Source organism: Carcharhinus amblyrhynchos, chromosome 9 (assembly GCF_965287045.1).
Source record: "Carcharhinus amblyrhynchos chromosome 9, sCarAmb.v2.hapA, whole genome shotgun sequence".
In the NCBI taxonomy this organism is placed as follows: domain Eukaryota; kingdom Metazoa; phylum Chordata; class Chondrichthyes; order Carcharhiniformes; family Carcharhinidae; genus Carcharhinus; species Carcharhinus amblyrhynchos.
Window position 1 is genome coordinate 38,646,381 of NC_137332.1, and position 15,523 is coordinate 38,661,903.

The 15,523-nt window shown below is 38.4% G+C and overlaps 1 protein-coding gene across 1 annotated transcript in view; it reads left to right on the forward strand.

Annotated features, from left to right (window-relative positions):
• Positions 1-15,523, forward strand: part of faf1 (Fas (TNFRSF6) associated factor 1) — a 312,720-nt gene that overhangs the window by 19,277 nt on the left and 277,920 nt on the right. Inside the window, exons 3-6 of the mRNA XM_080195485.1 lie at positions 1,661-1,707; positions 4,980-5,185; positions 11,321-11,412; positions 14,931-15,034. Of these exons, the coding sequence (XP_080051611.1) occupies positions 1,661-1,707; positions 4,980-5,185; positions 11,321-11,412; positions 14,931-15,034 (449 nt within the window). The remainder of the gene's footprint in view (positions 1-1,660; positions 1,708-4,979; positions 5,186-11,320; positions 11,413-14,930; positions 15,035-15,523) is intronic.

Here is a 15,523-nt window from a genome sequence, read left to right on the forward strand (position 1 = left end):
TTATTTCATCAAAGTGTGTTTGAAATTTGGAATTCGCCTCTGTTTTCTGACATCATTTCCCCAATATGATACTTGATCAATTAACTAAAAGATTTTTGCTATCCAGAGATATTGAAGGATATGGATGAAGGCAGGTATATGGAGTTAGGTTGCAGATCAATCATGATCTCATTGAATGATAGGACTTAAGAGCCTGCTTTTTCTGTGATCAAAATAAGTAGTGCAAAATGTGCATTCATGTAAACTTGTGTTGCTTCAAATGTTTTGAAGCAGAGCCTAGAAAGCTATCCATTTTATTAATTGGTTGAACAATAAAATATTCCGTTAGTCTTAACTTCTTGTTGGTAAATAGTGCACTAGGTTCTAGCATTGCAGCTAATTTCAGAGAGGTAAAATTGGAATTAACAAAAATGAATAGATGAACAATGGAAATGGTTCAAACAGGAGATAATTTGTATAATGACAGACAATCCCGCAAGAAATAAGGGAGTAGTGCTTGCATGCTATACAACATTGGTTAGGCAGTAGTAACAAGATTGGATTGTAACTTCTTTGGAATGATAGTCAACTTCAGATTGCTACTCTGTGCTCCCTTACCTGCCTTGAATTTCTTCCATGCCTGTCTCATCCAACCTTCTTATTCGGACTTGGCAAGATCAGGCAACACAGCTGTTCCCAAAGCCCAACATTGGAGTCTTAAGGGATTCACGGTATAGGAGGACATCCCAGTCAAATTTAAAGTCTGGCATTGGATAATGGGATAGTTGCTTGGAATTCCAGCCAGATTGGGTGGTCTGGTTGAATTGGATTTGGGGTCAGTTCGGGGAAGGAAATCATGTGCTGGAGAGGGTTTGCTTGCAGGTGGGGTGGTCAAGGGGTGGGAGTAATTGCATGACGGTGGTCAGGGTAGAGAATGGATGTTACAGCCCACAGTCTACTTTTAGGAATTAAGTCAAGGATGTACTGTATCATGTCCGATTGATCCCTGAAGTTACTAAGATTGTACATCACAGAGCTAAGACACTAGTGAATTTGTGACTTTTTCAATTGGTCAACAAAGGTTGTAAAGTAAATTTAATGGATGTGTTCGGTTTCTCAAAGGTTTTTCTGAAAAGGTATGAAGGGGAACAGGATTGTGACTGATTAGTCAGAATGATCAATGAGCTGGTAACCCAAAAACTGCAAGCAAAGTTTAGGAGAATTATTTCATGAAAAAAGTTGTAACGGTGAATCTGCTTCAAGTAACATTGACTACATAAGTATTAACAGCTTTCAGAGATGACATGGATTATTGTTGGAAAAAGACAATTAAGAGGGCAGGGAAATAATACAAGTTGACAGTTTGATTTCAGAGTGTTATGTAGGCATACATAAGCTGAAAGACCTAGCTGTGATGTAAAATTCTATAAATCCATTTGTACCTGCAAGTCTGGTTGGAACATTTTTATGGCCTAATAACAGTAGTTGTGTTCTCTCCAATAAATGGTGACAGAAGGATAGAATTTCCTGATCATAACAATGGGAGAAATGGGGACAACTGCCAAAACTCTTATCACTTGGTCATTATTCGCCATTGGTAATGGATGCACATTCTGTAGTTTTATTCAGCCAAATCCAATGGTCATGATATTGTTTTGACATTTTAACCTTTTATTTGCAGGCTGCTATTAATGGAATAATTCCACAAGAGAATGGCATTTTACAGAGGTAAGCTACCTTTCCTTTGTTCATTAAGGGCGCTGGTACAAATTTTGAAGATATTAAAGTGCAACGTTTATGAAAAAAACCTTTGACTTAGAAAATGCTACTTTCACCAAGAATCTTTGAGTCTTGTGTTTTCCAAACAGATTATTTCTATTTAAATATTCTCTTTAACATTTCTCTACATTGTTCTGCTATAAATGCTGGCTTGACATATATTTATATTTGTGAATAAAGCCCAGAAATGCAGGAAACAGTCAGCAGGCTAGGCAACTCATGGAGAAAGAAACGGAGTTCACATTTCAGGTTGAAGACCTTTCACAGAACTGGGAAAAGTTTAAAAACGTAATGGGTTTTAAGCAAGAAAGGAAGCAGGGAAGGAATGAATTTGTGATAGGGTATAAAACAGGAGAGATTAAATGACAAAAGCGGTGGTAGTCCAAGGCCAAAAGAAGTGCTAATGAAATAAAAGATTTTGAGGAGGTGTGAATGGCAGAATGATGATTAGCTGCTGTCCAAAATCTGGCGCTAAATAAAAGTAAAACCAAAACTTCCAAAGAAAGAGGAAACAAAATGGGAATAGAGATTATGGTCTAAAATTATTGCACACAATTTGTATCAAATTGAAAGATGAGGTGCTGTTCCTTGAACTTGAAGTTCATTGGAGCACTGAAGGAGGTTAAAGGCAGAGAGTTAATCATCTGAACAAAGTGGATAATTAAAATGTCAAATGCCAGGCAGTTTGGGATCATGTGTGTGGAGTGAACAGAGATGTTCCACAAGATGGTCACCCGGTTTGCATATGATCTTCCTAATTTAGAGCAGACCACATTGCGAGCAGTGAATAAGTATATAAATTGCAGATTCATCTGGAAGGAAAATTGGGGACAATGGAAGAGCAGGTGTTGCGTCTATTGTGATTGCATTGGAAAAGTACATAAGGCGGGGACGATTGTTGTGAGGTGATTGAGGAATGAACCACTGTGTTAAGGAGGAAACTGAAATGCTGAAAGGAAAGGGTAAAGTGTGTTTGGTATAGCAACGTGCTAATGTGTTGGAAATAGTCGGGGATGATCATTTGAATCCAGAGACAGATGGGGTGGAAGGTGAGGAGGACAAGGGGAATGCTTTCATTGTTCATAGTTCAGGAAAATAGTGGAAGGAATGAGAGTTGAAATAGGATAAATGTGGTCAAAGACCCTGTCAACCAGGACAACGGGAGGGAGAGCAGGGGAGTCTCTTGGTTGATCTCTACTGAGATCAGTAACTTTTTTTAGAATACAAAAACCCAGGTGATTACTGAAAGAATGAAAGCACAGGGTTCACGGTTTGTATTCAGAATCTTACTACAGAATTTAAGAAAATGACTATTCTTTCTTAGTGAGTTATATTTAAGGATAATTAAAGTATAATGAATGCAGGTACTTATAATTGAGACTAAACTCTTTCAATCACATTACCTTCTACACTCATTAGATGTAACAGCCTGAATAAATTCCAGTCCCATACTTTCAAAAAATGAAAGATTAACTACTTGGTCTGAGTACAGTTTCAAAACAGTAAGATTTATTGAGACTTCTGCTTCTGACAACATTTTCTGTTAAAATCTCCTCAAACCATCCTAGGGAAGGAAATTGCCTGCTCACACACACCATCTCTTTCTTGCTCTCCCCCCTCGACTGCATGCTAGCGCCCGTTTTAGAAATCTGTTTCACTATTCTTCCGTTAAGTGATCATAAAATGATAGGAATAAATAAACATTAAGTTCTATTTGTGCTATCGATTTAAATCTCCCTTGTTAATTTTCGCGACTCTTACTTGCTGATGCACTGTGTTTGTATGTTTTGTCCCTTCCTCCCTCTCACTGGTTAGCATTATTTGCATCACTATCTTGCCTTGTGGTATCGTAGAATCCCTACAGTGCAGAAGGAAGCCATTCAGCCCATTGAGTTTGCACTGACGGCAGCACTACCAAGGCCCTACTCACGTAAATTTATCCTGCTAAGTCGTTGACACTAGGGTCAATTGAGCGTGGCCAATCAACCCAACCTGCACTTCTTTGGATGTGGGAGGAAGCCCATGCAGACATGGGGAGAATGTGTAAACTCCACACAGATGTGACCCAATGCTGGAGTTGAACCTGGATCCCTGGTGCTCTGAGGCAGCAGTGCTAACCACTGTGCTATCGTGCTGCCTGAATTATATGATTCGCCAGTAACCTAGTAACATCTTGGTTCAGGTGAAGGCTATCCCAATGTTCCAACTCTATTACAGGTGCCAGTGCTCCTTTAATGAACTAATTTCTTCTCCATCAAACTTTGAACAATACATTCAATTCTGTGAACTTGAGTTCAGGTGGTAATCCAGAGATTGTTACCTTTGTGGTTATGCCTTTTAATTTAGGCCTTAGCTGCTCATTCTCCCTACCTTCTGGATTCTCACACTGCCTGAATGATGTCCTTAGCAAGACCACCTGTTTTGCACTAGTTTAAATTTTAAAGAGCTGAGTTGGGCACTGCTGACTAGAAAAAACAGTTTGAACTTGCTACCTAATTAACTAACTGTAGCTGCCTCTGACTAAGACTGACAAACTTGAATTGAAATCAAAATTGTAAATTGTTACCAAATGCAAACTTGCTGGATTTTAGAAATTAACCCTTGAAAATTCCTTCACTTAGCAAATTTCCAAGCTTGTGTTCTTGACCTGTACTAAATCATGAGCTGCTACCTTTGTGCTTGCTTACTTAGTGAAAATTATAAAGCAGAGGAAATTAATCTTGATTCGTAACTTGAAATTTCTTGTGAAGATGTCTTAACCCCTGTGCTTAAATGTGCAAATAGTTATGCATTTATGGCAAAAGATTTGATTGATTTCATGCTATTTTTATGACTTTTTTTTATGAAGGGATCCTATGGTATCTTGTAATTTATAATTAATAATTTGAAAAGAAATCACCACAAGTGAGGGTTGGAAACCTGTAATCAGAGAATTGTCAGTACAAAATCTTGCTTTTTACCATTTTACAGTACGTTGATGCTCTGACAGCATTGCACTGGCTACCCAAAAGCAATTTAAGTGAAAAATATGTATTGGGATGCAAATATTTGTAATACATATTGTGGACAGAACTTATTACAAAAGCTGCTATTTACAACAGAAATAAACCAGTGATAGTTCTATGGATTAGGATAAATTCTCATAGTTGTTATACTATAGAAATCTTAACCTGTTTTATTAACATAATTTATGTTTGAAATGTCTTTTACTTTGTTTGCAGTGAGTTTGTTAGTGGTGAAGCATCGCAGGATCCAGTATATGGTCCCACCAGCCAACCTTCCTCCTCCTCCTCTTCCAATTCCCCAGCTTTCTGCCCCATAGTACCATCTAGGCCAATTGTAGAAAGACAACCAAGAATGCTAAATTTCAGAGTGGAGTACCGTGACAGGAATGTGGAAGTGGTAGTTGAAGACACCAACACAGTTGGTAAGATTTTGAACGCAGTTGATATGATTTTTGAAATAACATAGGTGTGGTTAAACTGACACAAAATGGTGCATGTATGTTCCTATTACCACTCTGATAATCCTGGCTCTTATACAGGTACCCCCAAATCCAGCTATCTGAAAACTGGAATTGTCCAAAATTCAGACATCTTTCTCTCACCTCATGGAACAGGATAAATAGAGAAGAATAAATGAATAATTGTAATTTTTTTGAAATACAATATGTAGTTGGTGCTTGTGTGAATCACATGCTTGAAATCATTGCAACCGTTGAGCAGTATTTTTTGTCTTCACTCTGAAGCTTGGATGCTAAATATGGGAATTAAATACAAGGAACCTGCCTCATTGAGAATATCTCAGAGATTAAGACACATGACCAGGAGGGATTGCTAAGCTCAGAAACGAAGATGGAACAACCTCGGACCAGTTCAGAAACCTGAAAGTTAAAATCCTTATTTTAATTACCTGTCTGCTCTCCTCTGATCTGGTGAATAATCTGAAATCTGCCAAAGTCTCATTCCTGATGATGCTGGAAATTGGATATTAGATCTGCACTATTTTAAAAAGTTTGAATTTATCCCCAAATTACGTTTGTAAATGTACCAATATTTGAAGCTTTTCGTTGAGCGTAACTTTTGGAACTATAGAATCCTTACAGTGTAGAAATAGGCCATCTGGCCCATAGAGTCTGCATCAGAAAGTTTTAAGCATGTGTTCAGAATTGGGAAGATCTGCAGATGTTTTAATGCTGGGTTTGAAAAAAAGATAATTTATAAGTAAAAGTTAAATTCCTAAAACATATGAATAATAAAAATTACGTATTCTTAATACCCCAAATGTTTGTGAATTGAGTTCATATTTTACCTTTTGTTCTTTATTAGGCATATGCACACGCACACATCTTACCTTTCCTCCTCCCATTTGCAAATATTTAAGCTTTTTTTCTGTAAAACAGAGGAGGCTAAGGAGTGACCTAATTGAGGGGCCTAGACAGTTAGGCAGGACATACTTGTTTCCCCTAGTGGAGAGGTCAGTTACTAGGGGGGCATGGATTTAAGGTGCATGGTAGAAGGATGGTCAAAGGGACATGAGGAAAAATGTTTTCACTCATGGGTGGTGGATATCTGAAATTCACTCCCTAAGTCGGTGGTTGAGGCTGAAGTGCTCAACTCCTTTTAGAAAGTACCTGGATCTACATTTGAAGTGCTGGAATCTGCAAGGCTATGGATCAGATGTTGGAAACGGATTAAAATGAGTAGCAAGTTCTGTTTTTCTCCTCTTGTCAGCTGTTGCAGACATGAAGGGCTAAATGGCCTCTTTCTGCATTGTATCATTTCTATGGTTCAATAATTCTAACTGCTTATCAATTGGAGGGCTAAATTATAACTTTTTGGCAAGGGATTTAATTAATTGCAAGAATCTGTTGCAAAATGTAGTTCTAGTCTACTTCTATATTTGTATAAAATCACAAGGTAATTATGGACAAGGAAGATCATTTGCTCAGCATTGTTTTTCAAGACATTTTATCATGACCTAGCTAGAACTAGGAATAATGTTCTGCAGGGAGAGTTTGAAGAGTTAGTGCCTAAATTAAAATACAGAATCTCAAAGGTAATAATCTTGAGCCACGTGTAAATTGGCATAGGGTCAAGCAAATTGAGAATTAAATGAGTTATCCCTGGTGTCCTGGACAATATATATCCCTCAATCATTATCACAAAACCAGGTTATTTTGTTACTGTCACATTAATGTTTGTGGGAGTTTGCAATGTGGAAAATTGGTTCCATATTTCCTGCAGGGACTATGTTTCACAAGTATCTCATGGGCTGTGAAGCATTTTGAGATGTCTGTTGGTGCAGGATTTTTTTTCAGGCTTCCTATCCTGTTTTCCATAAAAAATATATTAACAAAAATGTCTCCGTTCAAAATGGGGCACAAATTACTATTTCATTTCGATCCAATTATTCCACCCTTTCACTCCATTTCACTTGAGGAATCAAATTAGTCTTGATTTCCCTTCCACAATGCCAGAGTAAATGAATTGGTGTATCATAAAACCAAGAGCTCTATCACTCATTGAATAACATTTTGTTACAGAATATATGCAACTGACGCACTTTCTACTTCAAGCTCCCTCACCTAACTTAACTGAGTGAGCCTTTTGGCTAAGATCAAGCATAGTATCGACATGCTGTGCTTGGTTGAAGTCATTAGATTACGTTTTAGCTTCATTTGAAGCAATTTTTAATAGCAGCATCTCGGCCTTTTAGCTAAGATGCAAATGAGATCAAGCCTTGGAGGAGGAGCTGTGCCTACTCCAATCAGCTTGGATCATGTAGATCAAGCCCAAGAAGGAGGTGAGAGCTCTGTCTTGTCAGCTTGGATCAGAAATGTCTCAACTTGTTGAGACTCTGCATTGGATTTGACTAGATTGAATTGGAATAAAAAAAACTGTTCTTTTAAAAAAAAAACTGAGTTAGGCAGTTTTATAAATCAACCTGCATTTAAGCTCTGACTTTAAAGGCAGTTAAACACGTGGAGAGTGGATAGCTGAATATTTTGAAGTACTGTGAGAAGAGGGGCGGGAGATAATAAGAATTGGATGGACAACCAAAATCTGTGGGAATGAAATTATGCCCAGAGGAAATCGCACTAATAGGGCAGGACAAGGCCATGAACATTTGAGGATGAAGATTTAAAATTCAATCAGAATGAAAGTGATAGGTGAATGTGCAATAGCCTTTGGTAGTCAAGGTTTGAATGAGGTAGAAAAGATAATGTGAGGCCAGCAATTGTTTTTCTCCCAAAACTTCAGTCAGCCTTTTTTCTAATTTAAAATAACAAAGATATAGACATGGTCTGCCTTAATAGGTTATTTGACATAAATGGGTTGGGGAGGACGAGGTGACAAATATAAATTACATGCTTAGGCATTTTTTTTACTTAAGAGCATCAACTTCTGGAATGTGTTGTGGCATATGTATTGATTATCTGCTGTAAGTATTCAAAAGAGAGTTAGCCAGATTTCTCAGTGTGACATGCATAATTGTATATGGAAGATTAATGGATATTGTTATGACCTCCTCGTCATCAATCTCCTAGCCATTAGTTTCCAGGACGGCAACAAAGTATCAAGTTTTTGCTATTGATACATGTTCTGTGACTGCTGTCTGAGAAACCTATGGCTTAAGTTTGAGAATTCTCTGAAATATCAATCTGCCAGTTGAAAAGATAGAGGATTTGAACTGCCAACATACATCTGTGTTTGCAACTCCCAGATGATGTGTCTGGACATGCTGAACTTAAGCTCCACTTTCTTCCAAATCATTATTCCAATATTTAAAGAAGTGTTGATTAGACTTGCAGTGGAAATACCTACTTGAAATGATACAAAACGTTAATTAGGACACGGGTTTTTCTAAGGTGATTTTCCTAATGAAATTTTTGCAGCAAGTTACACATGTTACAAATGAATCCTTCCACTTTGAATTTGGTTAGGTTTGTTTGTTTTCCACTTATTTTTAAAAAAACACAGCATATTATGAAACCAGACTAGACCCCAGCATCTTTGTATTTTGGCACTAATATGAGGTTAAGGTGTTTCACTCCAGGTGTGATCCTGCTGACACACTGGGAAACTTTCAAAATAAATTTGACTTAATGCAATCTAGTTATGATAAATGAATTAGCTTAATTTTTCACAATTGAGCAACGCTTAGACATGACAAAACCCACTTCTTAACTGTTAACTTATCACTTAGTTTCAAGAAAGCACTATTTCTCTGATAGACTTAAATCCATCTTTGAAATTAGTTGGCAAGCACAGACATATTTGTGACTTGGGTTACTAGGCTTGGAGCTTTCAGAAAGCCTTTGAGATGAAAGAGAGTGCTTTATTCTGGCAGCCAATGCAGCAACTGCTATATTTTAAAATGGCAATGAAATTTTGTTGTTTATTTTCCCTGCAAGTTTAGCTACTCCCACTAATCACATGATTCAAATATGTGAAAGACTCGCTATGCTGAGTCAAAAATCTCAGAAGAACTTGAATAAACAAAAGGTCCATTAACTCTACAAAGTTACATATCCCTAGCTAAAATCAGTTATTATCCTGCATTCTCAACACTTGAGCTATGTGGCTTACCAGACAACTCAACTCTTGTAACAAATCACTACTTCTTAAAGCAGCTCCACCTTGCACACAAAACACATCAAAATCGTGGCTCAGTGGTTGATACTGCTGCCTCCCTGCAACTTGGACCCAGATTTGATTCCTGGCTTGGGTCAATGTCTGTGTGCTGTTTGCACATTCTCCCCATGTCCTCTGGGTGCTCCAGTTTCCTTCACAGTCTGAAAGACATGCTGGCTGGGTGCATTGGCCACATTAAATTCTCCTTTGGGCAATGGAGTGTAACAACTAGGGGATTTTCACAGTAACAGTGATGTGTTAATGTAAGCCTACTTGTGGCACTCATGAATAAAACTTAAACAGTATCATCACGAACGTATTCTTAAATTCTTATGGTATTTTATTTGTATTAAAAGCAAAAAAATTTGTGCTCAAGTAAGAGAAAAATGTAGAAAGACATTACTACAATTTCAGCTATGCATTTGTCTCCCCCGCCTACGCAGTGTCAATCATCTCATTGAACCCAACTCTCCTGTTCCCTTCAACACCACCTCTAACAAGTGAAAGGAACTCATGGATTATACTATCACGGCACAGTGGTGCAGTGGTTAGCATTGCTGTTTCACAGCGCCAGGGACCCGGGTTTGATTTCCAGCTTGGGTCACTGCCTGTGTGGAGTTTTCACGTTTTCCCCTTGTCTGTATGAGTTTCTCCTGGGTGCTCCAGTTTCCTCCCACAGTCCAAAGATATGTGGGTTAGGCAGATTGGCCTTGGTAAATTCTCCCTCAGTGTACCCAAACAGGTGCCTGAATGTAGCGTCTAGGGGATTTTCACAGTAACTTTGTGTCACAAGCCCACTTGTGACACTAATAAATAAACTTCAAATAAAGAAACACTTACTTGCCTTTGTTGCAAGTGGTATGCAGCAAGGGCTCATAAGAGGGACTGAAAGTGAGAAGCACTGAGCATTCAGCAGAGCTGTAGCAAATTGGAGGCACGTGGTAGGCAGCTAATGGGCACACAACAATGTTATCAGTGAAGGGAGAAATGATGCCTGTGTCAGTGGAGTGAGCTGGTGCCATGTGGGCATGTGTAACTATTTCTATTTGGCATCTGGAATTACACTAACTGAAAAACTTAACCAAAGTTAGGAATAGTATTTTTTCTGACTGGAATTATGGTGGATTATGTCTAAATACCGACCTCTCCAGAGCTTTTAAGACATTTAGCCACACCAGCTTTCTCAGAATCAGTAATCTGTTATCTACTCGGTGAGATTTCATCCTTTGGTTCCAGTCTTGGATCTCTTGTTATTACAAGAACATTTGTCATTCTTATTTCTCTTTCGAGCTGTGCACCAGTGCCTCAGGAATTCTCCAAGTAACCATCCTTGGCCGTCACCTCTTACTCATCGGAAGGCTTCTACTTGGTGACACCTTTTGCAGATGCAGGGTAGGCCTCTAGACTTAACTGATGACACCCCAAAGTTGCCTCTCAACCGCCACATGGTTGTCAGCCTTCCATGTGCCTCCACTCTCCCAGGTGCTCGGTGTCTCCAATTTGCTACCGCCCTGCAGGTCCAAAATCTAGTCTTGAACAAGCTATAATTTTGAGCCAAACATTGAGAAGATTGAAGCTGTTGTCACCCAGTTCTATCCCCTTCCTCAGTTTGTGTTTTGGGCTGAACCAGATAGTTTAAAATTTTGGCAACCAAACTGAATTTTCAGCACCATATCATTGTCTGCAGAAGGGCCACAGCTTTCTACCTCCATAACATCATCCATCGGTACCATAGCTCATCTGCTGCGGAAACCATCATCTATGACTTATTTGTTGGAAGTTTTGAGTTTTGTTTTATAACAACAAGTATGTATACAATGGTACAATGGTAAGGGGTGTTTTGTTTAAGTAATTGTAATATTGCCATGTAATTGGCAAACATGCTGAAATTAACATAGAATTAATGAAGTTTTTTAATCCTACAGGTGCTATCAAGCAAATTTTAGAAAATGAGCTTCAAATTCCTTTATCTCAAATGCAGTTAAAAGGTTGGAAGTCAACTGATGTAAGCGACAGTGTAAGTTTTTGTTATATTAAACTTCTGTGGAATTGATTTCCAGATGGTGACTGAAACAACTTCTGTTCCCTGTAGATGTATTGCTAGAAAGCAAAGTTGAAATTACTTGTTGTCTCAGTAGATAGCTAGTTACCAATACTTGACAAATTAACATCAAGTGCCTATCAGTACTTTCTGAGATGCTTTTAAACATTCAGTTACTTCAGTAGTGGTCAAGATGCTGCCAACAGCAGAAATTTACCTTTCTGATCTGAGATGTTTGTAATTTGATGATAAGAAACTGTGCCACAGTACTGCAGAGTTTTAATCATATTTTCACCCCAATCCATCTTTAAGAACTCTTGTAGAAGAAATCATTAAGCAAATAATAATGTAAATACTTGCATTTGGATAATGTCGCATATAAGCTATCAACACTTTGTTGCTTTGTTAATGATCTTTGCACATGCAAAATCTGTTTTTTTGGCTTTCTGCACTTCAGAAATTTTACCTGGAAAATACATTTTTTAATTTTTTTGATTCATTGGATGTGACTGACAGTGGCTGGGCCAGCATTTGTTACTCATCCCTAATTGACCATGAATTGAGTGGCTTGCTCAGCCATTTCATAGAACATTTAAGAGTTGACCACATTGCTGTGAATCTGGAGTCACGTGTAGGCCAGACCAGGTGAAGATGACAGATTTCTTTCTCTAAAGGATGTTAGTAAACCAGATGGGTTTTTTATTACAGTCGATAATGGTTTTGTGGTCATCGTTAGACTTTTATTTCCAGATTTTTATTGAATTCTAATTTCACCATCTGCTGTGGTGGGATATGAACCTGGGTCCCCAGATTATGAATCTGCTTCTCCTGAATTGTACTAGCTAAATAAATAATTGCGATTTTCTACCCAGGAACTGTACACACTTTGACAAAAATAAGTCCAACCTATGCGATCAAGGATATTTAAAGTGAGTAATTTGAATGTTAAAATGTGTTATGGTTGCATGAAGGAGAAAGCAAGAGGCATGGAAAGAAGATGACAGAGATAAACATAAAAAATTAAGCACCTTCATTCTCCTTTACCTGCACACCGTGACAGCAGTTTGTACCATAAATGAGATGCATTGCAACAACCCACCAAACTTCATTTGACAGCACCTTCCAACCTGTCACCTCTGCTACCTGGATAGACAAGGACAGCAGATTGATGGGAACATTACTACCTGCAAGTCCTAATTCAAGCTGCACACCAGCCTGACTTGAAGTTATATCACTGTTCCTTCACTATTGCTGGGGAAAAACCTGGGACTCCCTTCCAAATAGCACTGTAGGTATACCTACACTGGATGAACTGTAACACTCAAGGACATTTAGAGATGAGCAACAAACGCTGTTCTTTTTTCCCAAAAATGCTCACATTCCATTTCCTGAAGCCGATTCCAAAATAACATATTCACCATTTACAGAGAGCCTTTAGAAAGGTAGTAATCAGCATTACTATGCATACTATCAACTAATCCTCAAAAGACCAAAGTTTCACTTATATAGTTAAGCAATCAAGGCTAACAAATGAGATCAGAAGCTAAAAGTGAAGATTTTTCTAAGGGAAAGTGAAAATTCAGTGAACTGGGAGAGCTGTTTAGAAGTGACAAAGGGGTGCAAAGAGAGTCTTGAGCTTCATGATGGGGAGTTTGAAGAAAACTCGCAAGGGTAGTAAACAGAAAATCGGAGCAGGTGAAGGCCATTCAGCCCTTCTAGCCTGTTCTGCCACTCTTTCTGATCATGGCTGATCCTCTATCTCAATGCCCTATTCCCATTTTCCCCCATATCCTTTGATTTCTTTAGCCCCAAGAGTTATAGCTAGCTCCTTCTTGAGAACATTTGTTTTGGTCTTATCTGCTCTCTATGATTAAAAAAATTCCACAGACTTGCCATTCTGGCTGAAGAAATTTCTTCTCATTTCAGTCCCAAATGGTTTATCCTGTATCCTCAGACTGTGACCTCTGGTTCTGGACAGCCCGCCATCAGGAACATCCTTCCTGCATCTACTCTGTTTAGCCTTTTTTAGAGTTTTATAGGTTTCTGAGAGATTTCCCCCATACTCTCCTAGACTCTAGTGAATATAACCCTAACTGACTCAATCTCACCAATCAACCTGACCTACGTATCTTTGGAGCGTGGGAGGAAACTCAGAGACTGGAGAATGTGCAAACTCCATACAGACAGTGACCTGTGGCTGGAACTGAACCTGGGTCCCTGGATTTGTGAGGCAGCCGTGCTAACCACTATATCACTGTGCCACCCTCCACTGTGGCCGCCATAACCTGGAGCCAAACATTGAACAAGCTATGTTAGACCAGATACTGTGCAATGTGATGGGAATAATTAATGATCTCTATAGCAGTGACTGTAATATGGTTGAATTTTACATTCAGAAGGGGTTGCTAGATTATCGGGGATAGGCAGGATACAGATTTGAGCTTATTATCAGATCAACCGTGGTCTTATTAAATGGCAGAGCAGGCTTGAGGGGCTGAATGGTCTAGTGCTCCTTGCTTGTATGTTTGTATATATGTAAATATGAGGCCATCCACTTTGCTTACAATAATTACAATCTGCAGATGTCCTTGCCCCCCCCTTGTGTCTCCTTGACCATTTGTTGAAAATGCTAAGGATGAGCTAGTGAGTTTGGTGAATTCTGCAGTGGACTGTTCCTCTAATTATAGCTTGTTCCTCTCCCAGGTCTGCTATTCACTAGTGAACCTATCAGCAACAAATATAGTTAACCTTTTAATAAGGTTTAATAAATGTCTTCTTTCGTTAAAAGTACATCAGCAATCTCTGTGGCTCTGTTCAGCAGCTGCTTCCATGTTTCTAAACAAAAAAATAAGAGTGAGGATCTGTCAAGTCAGGTTTCACTCTGGGATCTCACTTGCCCAATAGTAACATTAGCTGGAAACTGATTTCTATGATTATTCAACAACTTCCTTGTCATTACATCATGTATCAAATTAGTAGAAGGTTTGTTAGGCTGTTCATGACGTTTTAGACGAGCAATCAGTATATAATGCATTTATAGAATTGTCATCATGTACATTAAATAACTTTCATTTTAAACTTCAACGCACTTCATTGGAGAATGGATCATAGCTATGATTCAATGTATTGTGGGAGACTAACATTTATTAGAACTGTTACTTCCGATCCTTTTTCAGTCTTTATTTGGGAGTAAACAACAGACTGAGATGGCTCTAGTAAAAACAATACAAATAATTTATATCTTTATTCATTTTGATATGCATGTATTCTATTGACAGGATTCATACCATTTAAAGTTTGTGTTTGTGTTATCGAGTCAGGAACCAAACTAACCAGACACTTTGGGTACTGTTTAGATTGTGTTTCACGGACTTAACCTCCTGGGTTGTAAGCATAACTGATAACAGTTTTTTTGTCGCATTATTGTGATTGTTTTGATCTGTTTTAAATCCTTGAGATTTAACTTGACCTATTGTTTTTCTCCCCAACTGTAGACTATTTTGAGGTCTCTTCACTTGCCGAAGAATAATAGTCTTTATGTTCTCACACCTGACATTGTTCAACCAGGATCAGATGGACCAGCAACAAGTCAGTCTAGGTAAGCTGTCAAAGTAGTTTCATTTTTTGTGTGTTTATTGAGTGCCTGATAACTTTACTTTGGCATTGATTTGTTTGGCTGTGTTGATGCTATCCAGTCGACTGGTGGGAGTACAATAATTGATTGGGAACACTTTCATAATTTCCATGTGATCTGTCTGACTTAGTGTGAATAGTAGCAAATTTAACTCAGATGAATCAACAAAGATTAGAATGCAAAGTAAAGCTTGGATTTGGGGGTTATATTTTGTGGAGTTCTCCCATTTGTCGCAATGCCAGTGTAAGAGCCACGGAAACCCTGGAAAAGCTTCATTGTTACTGTTTATGCTATTTTTCCAGGGTGTCCGTAGGTGTTCCGACAGCTATGGTGGACGAGCAGGCGAAACATTGCAGAAATTCAGCCTCATTGAATCTAGCTGGGAGGGAGGTCTGCAGCTATGCTGTAAGATTATTTTGTCTGAAATGATTTTAAAATTAGCAGTGAGTGCAT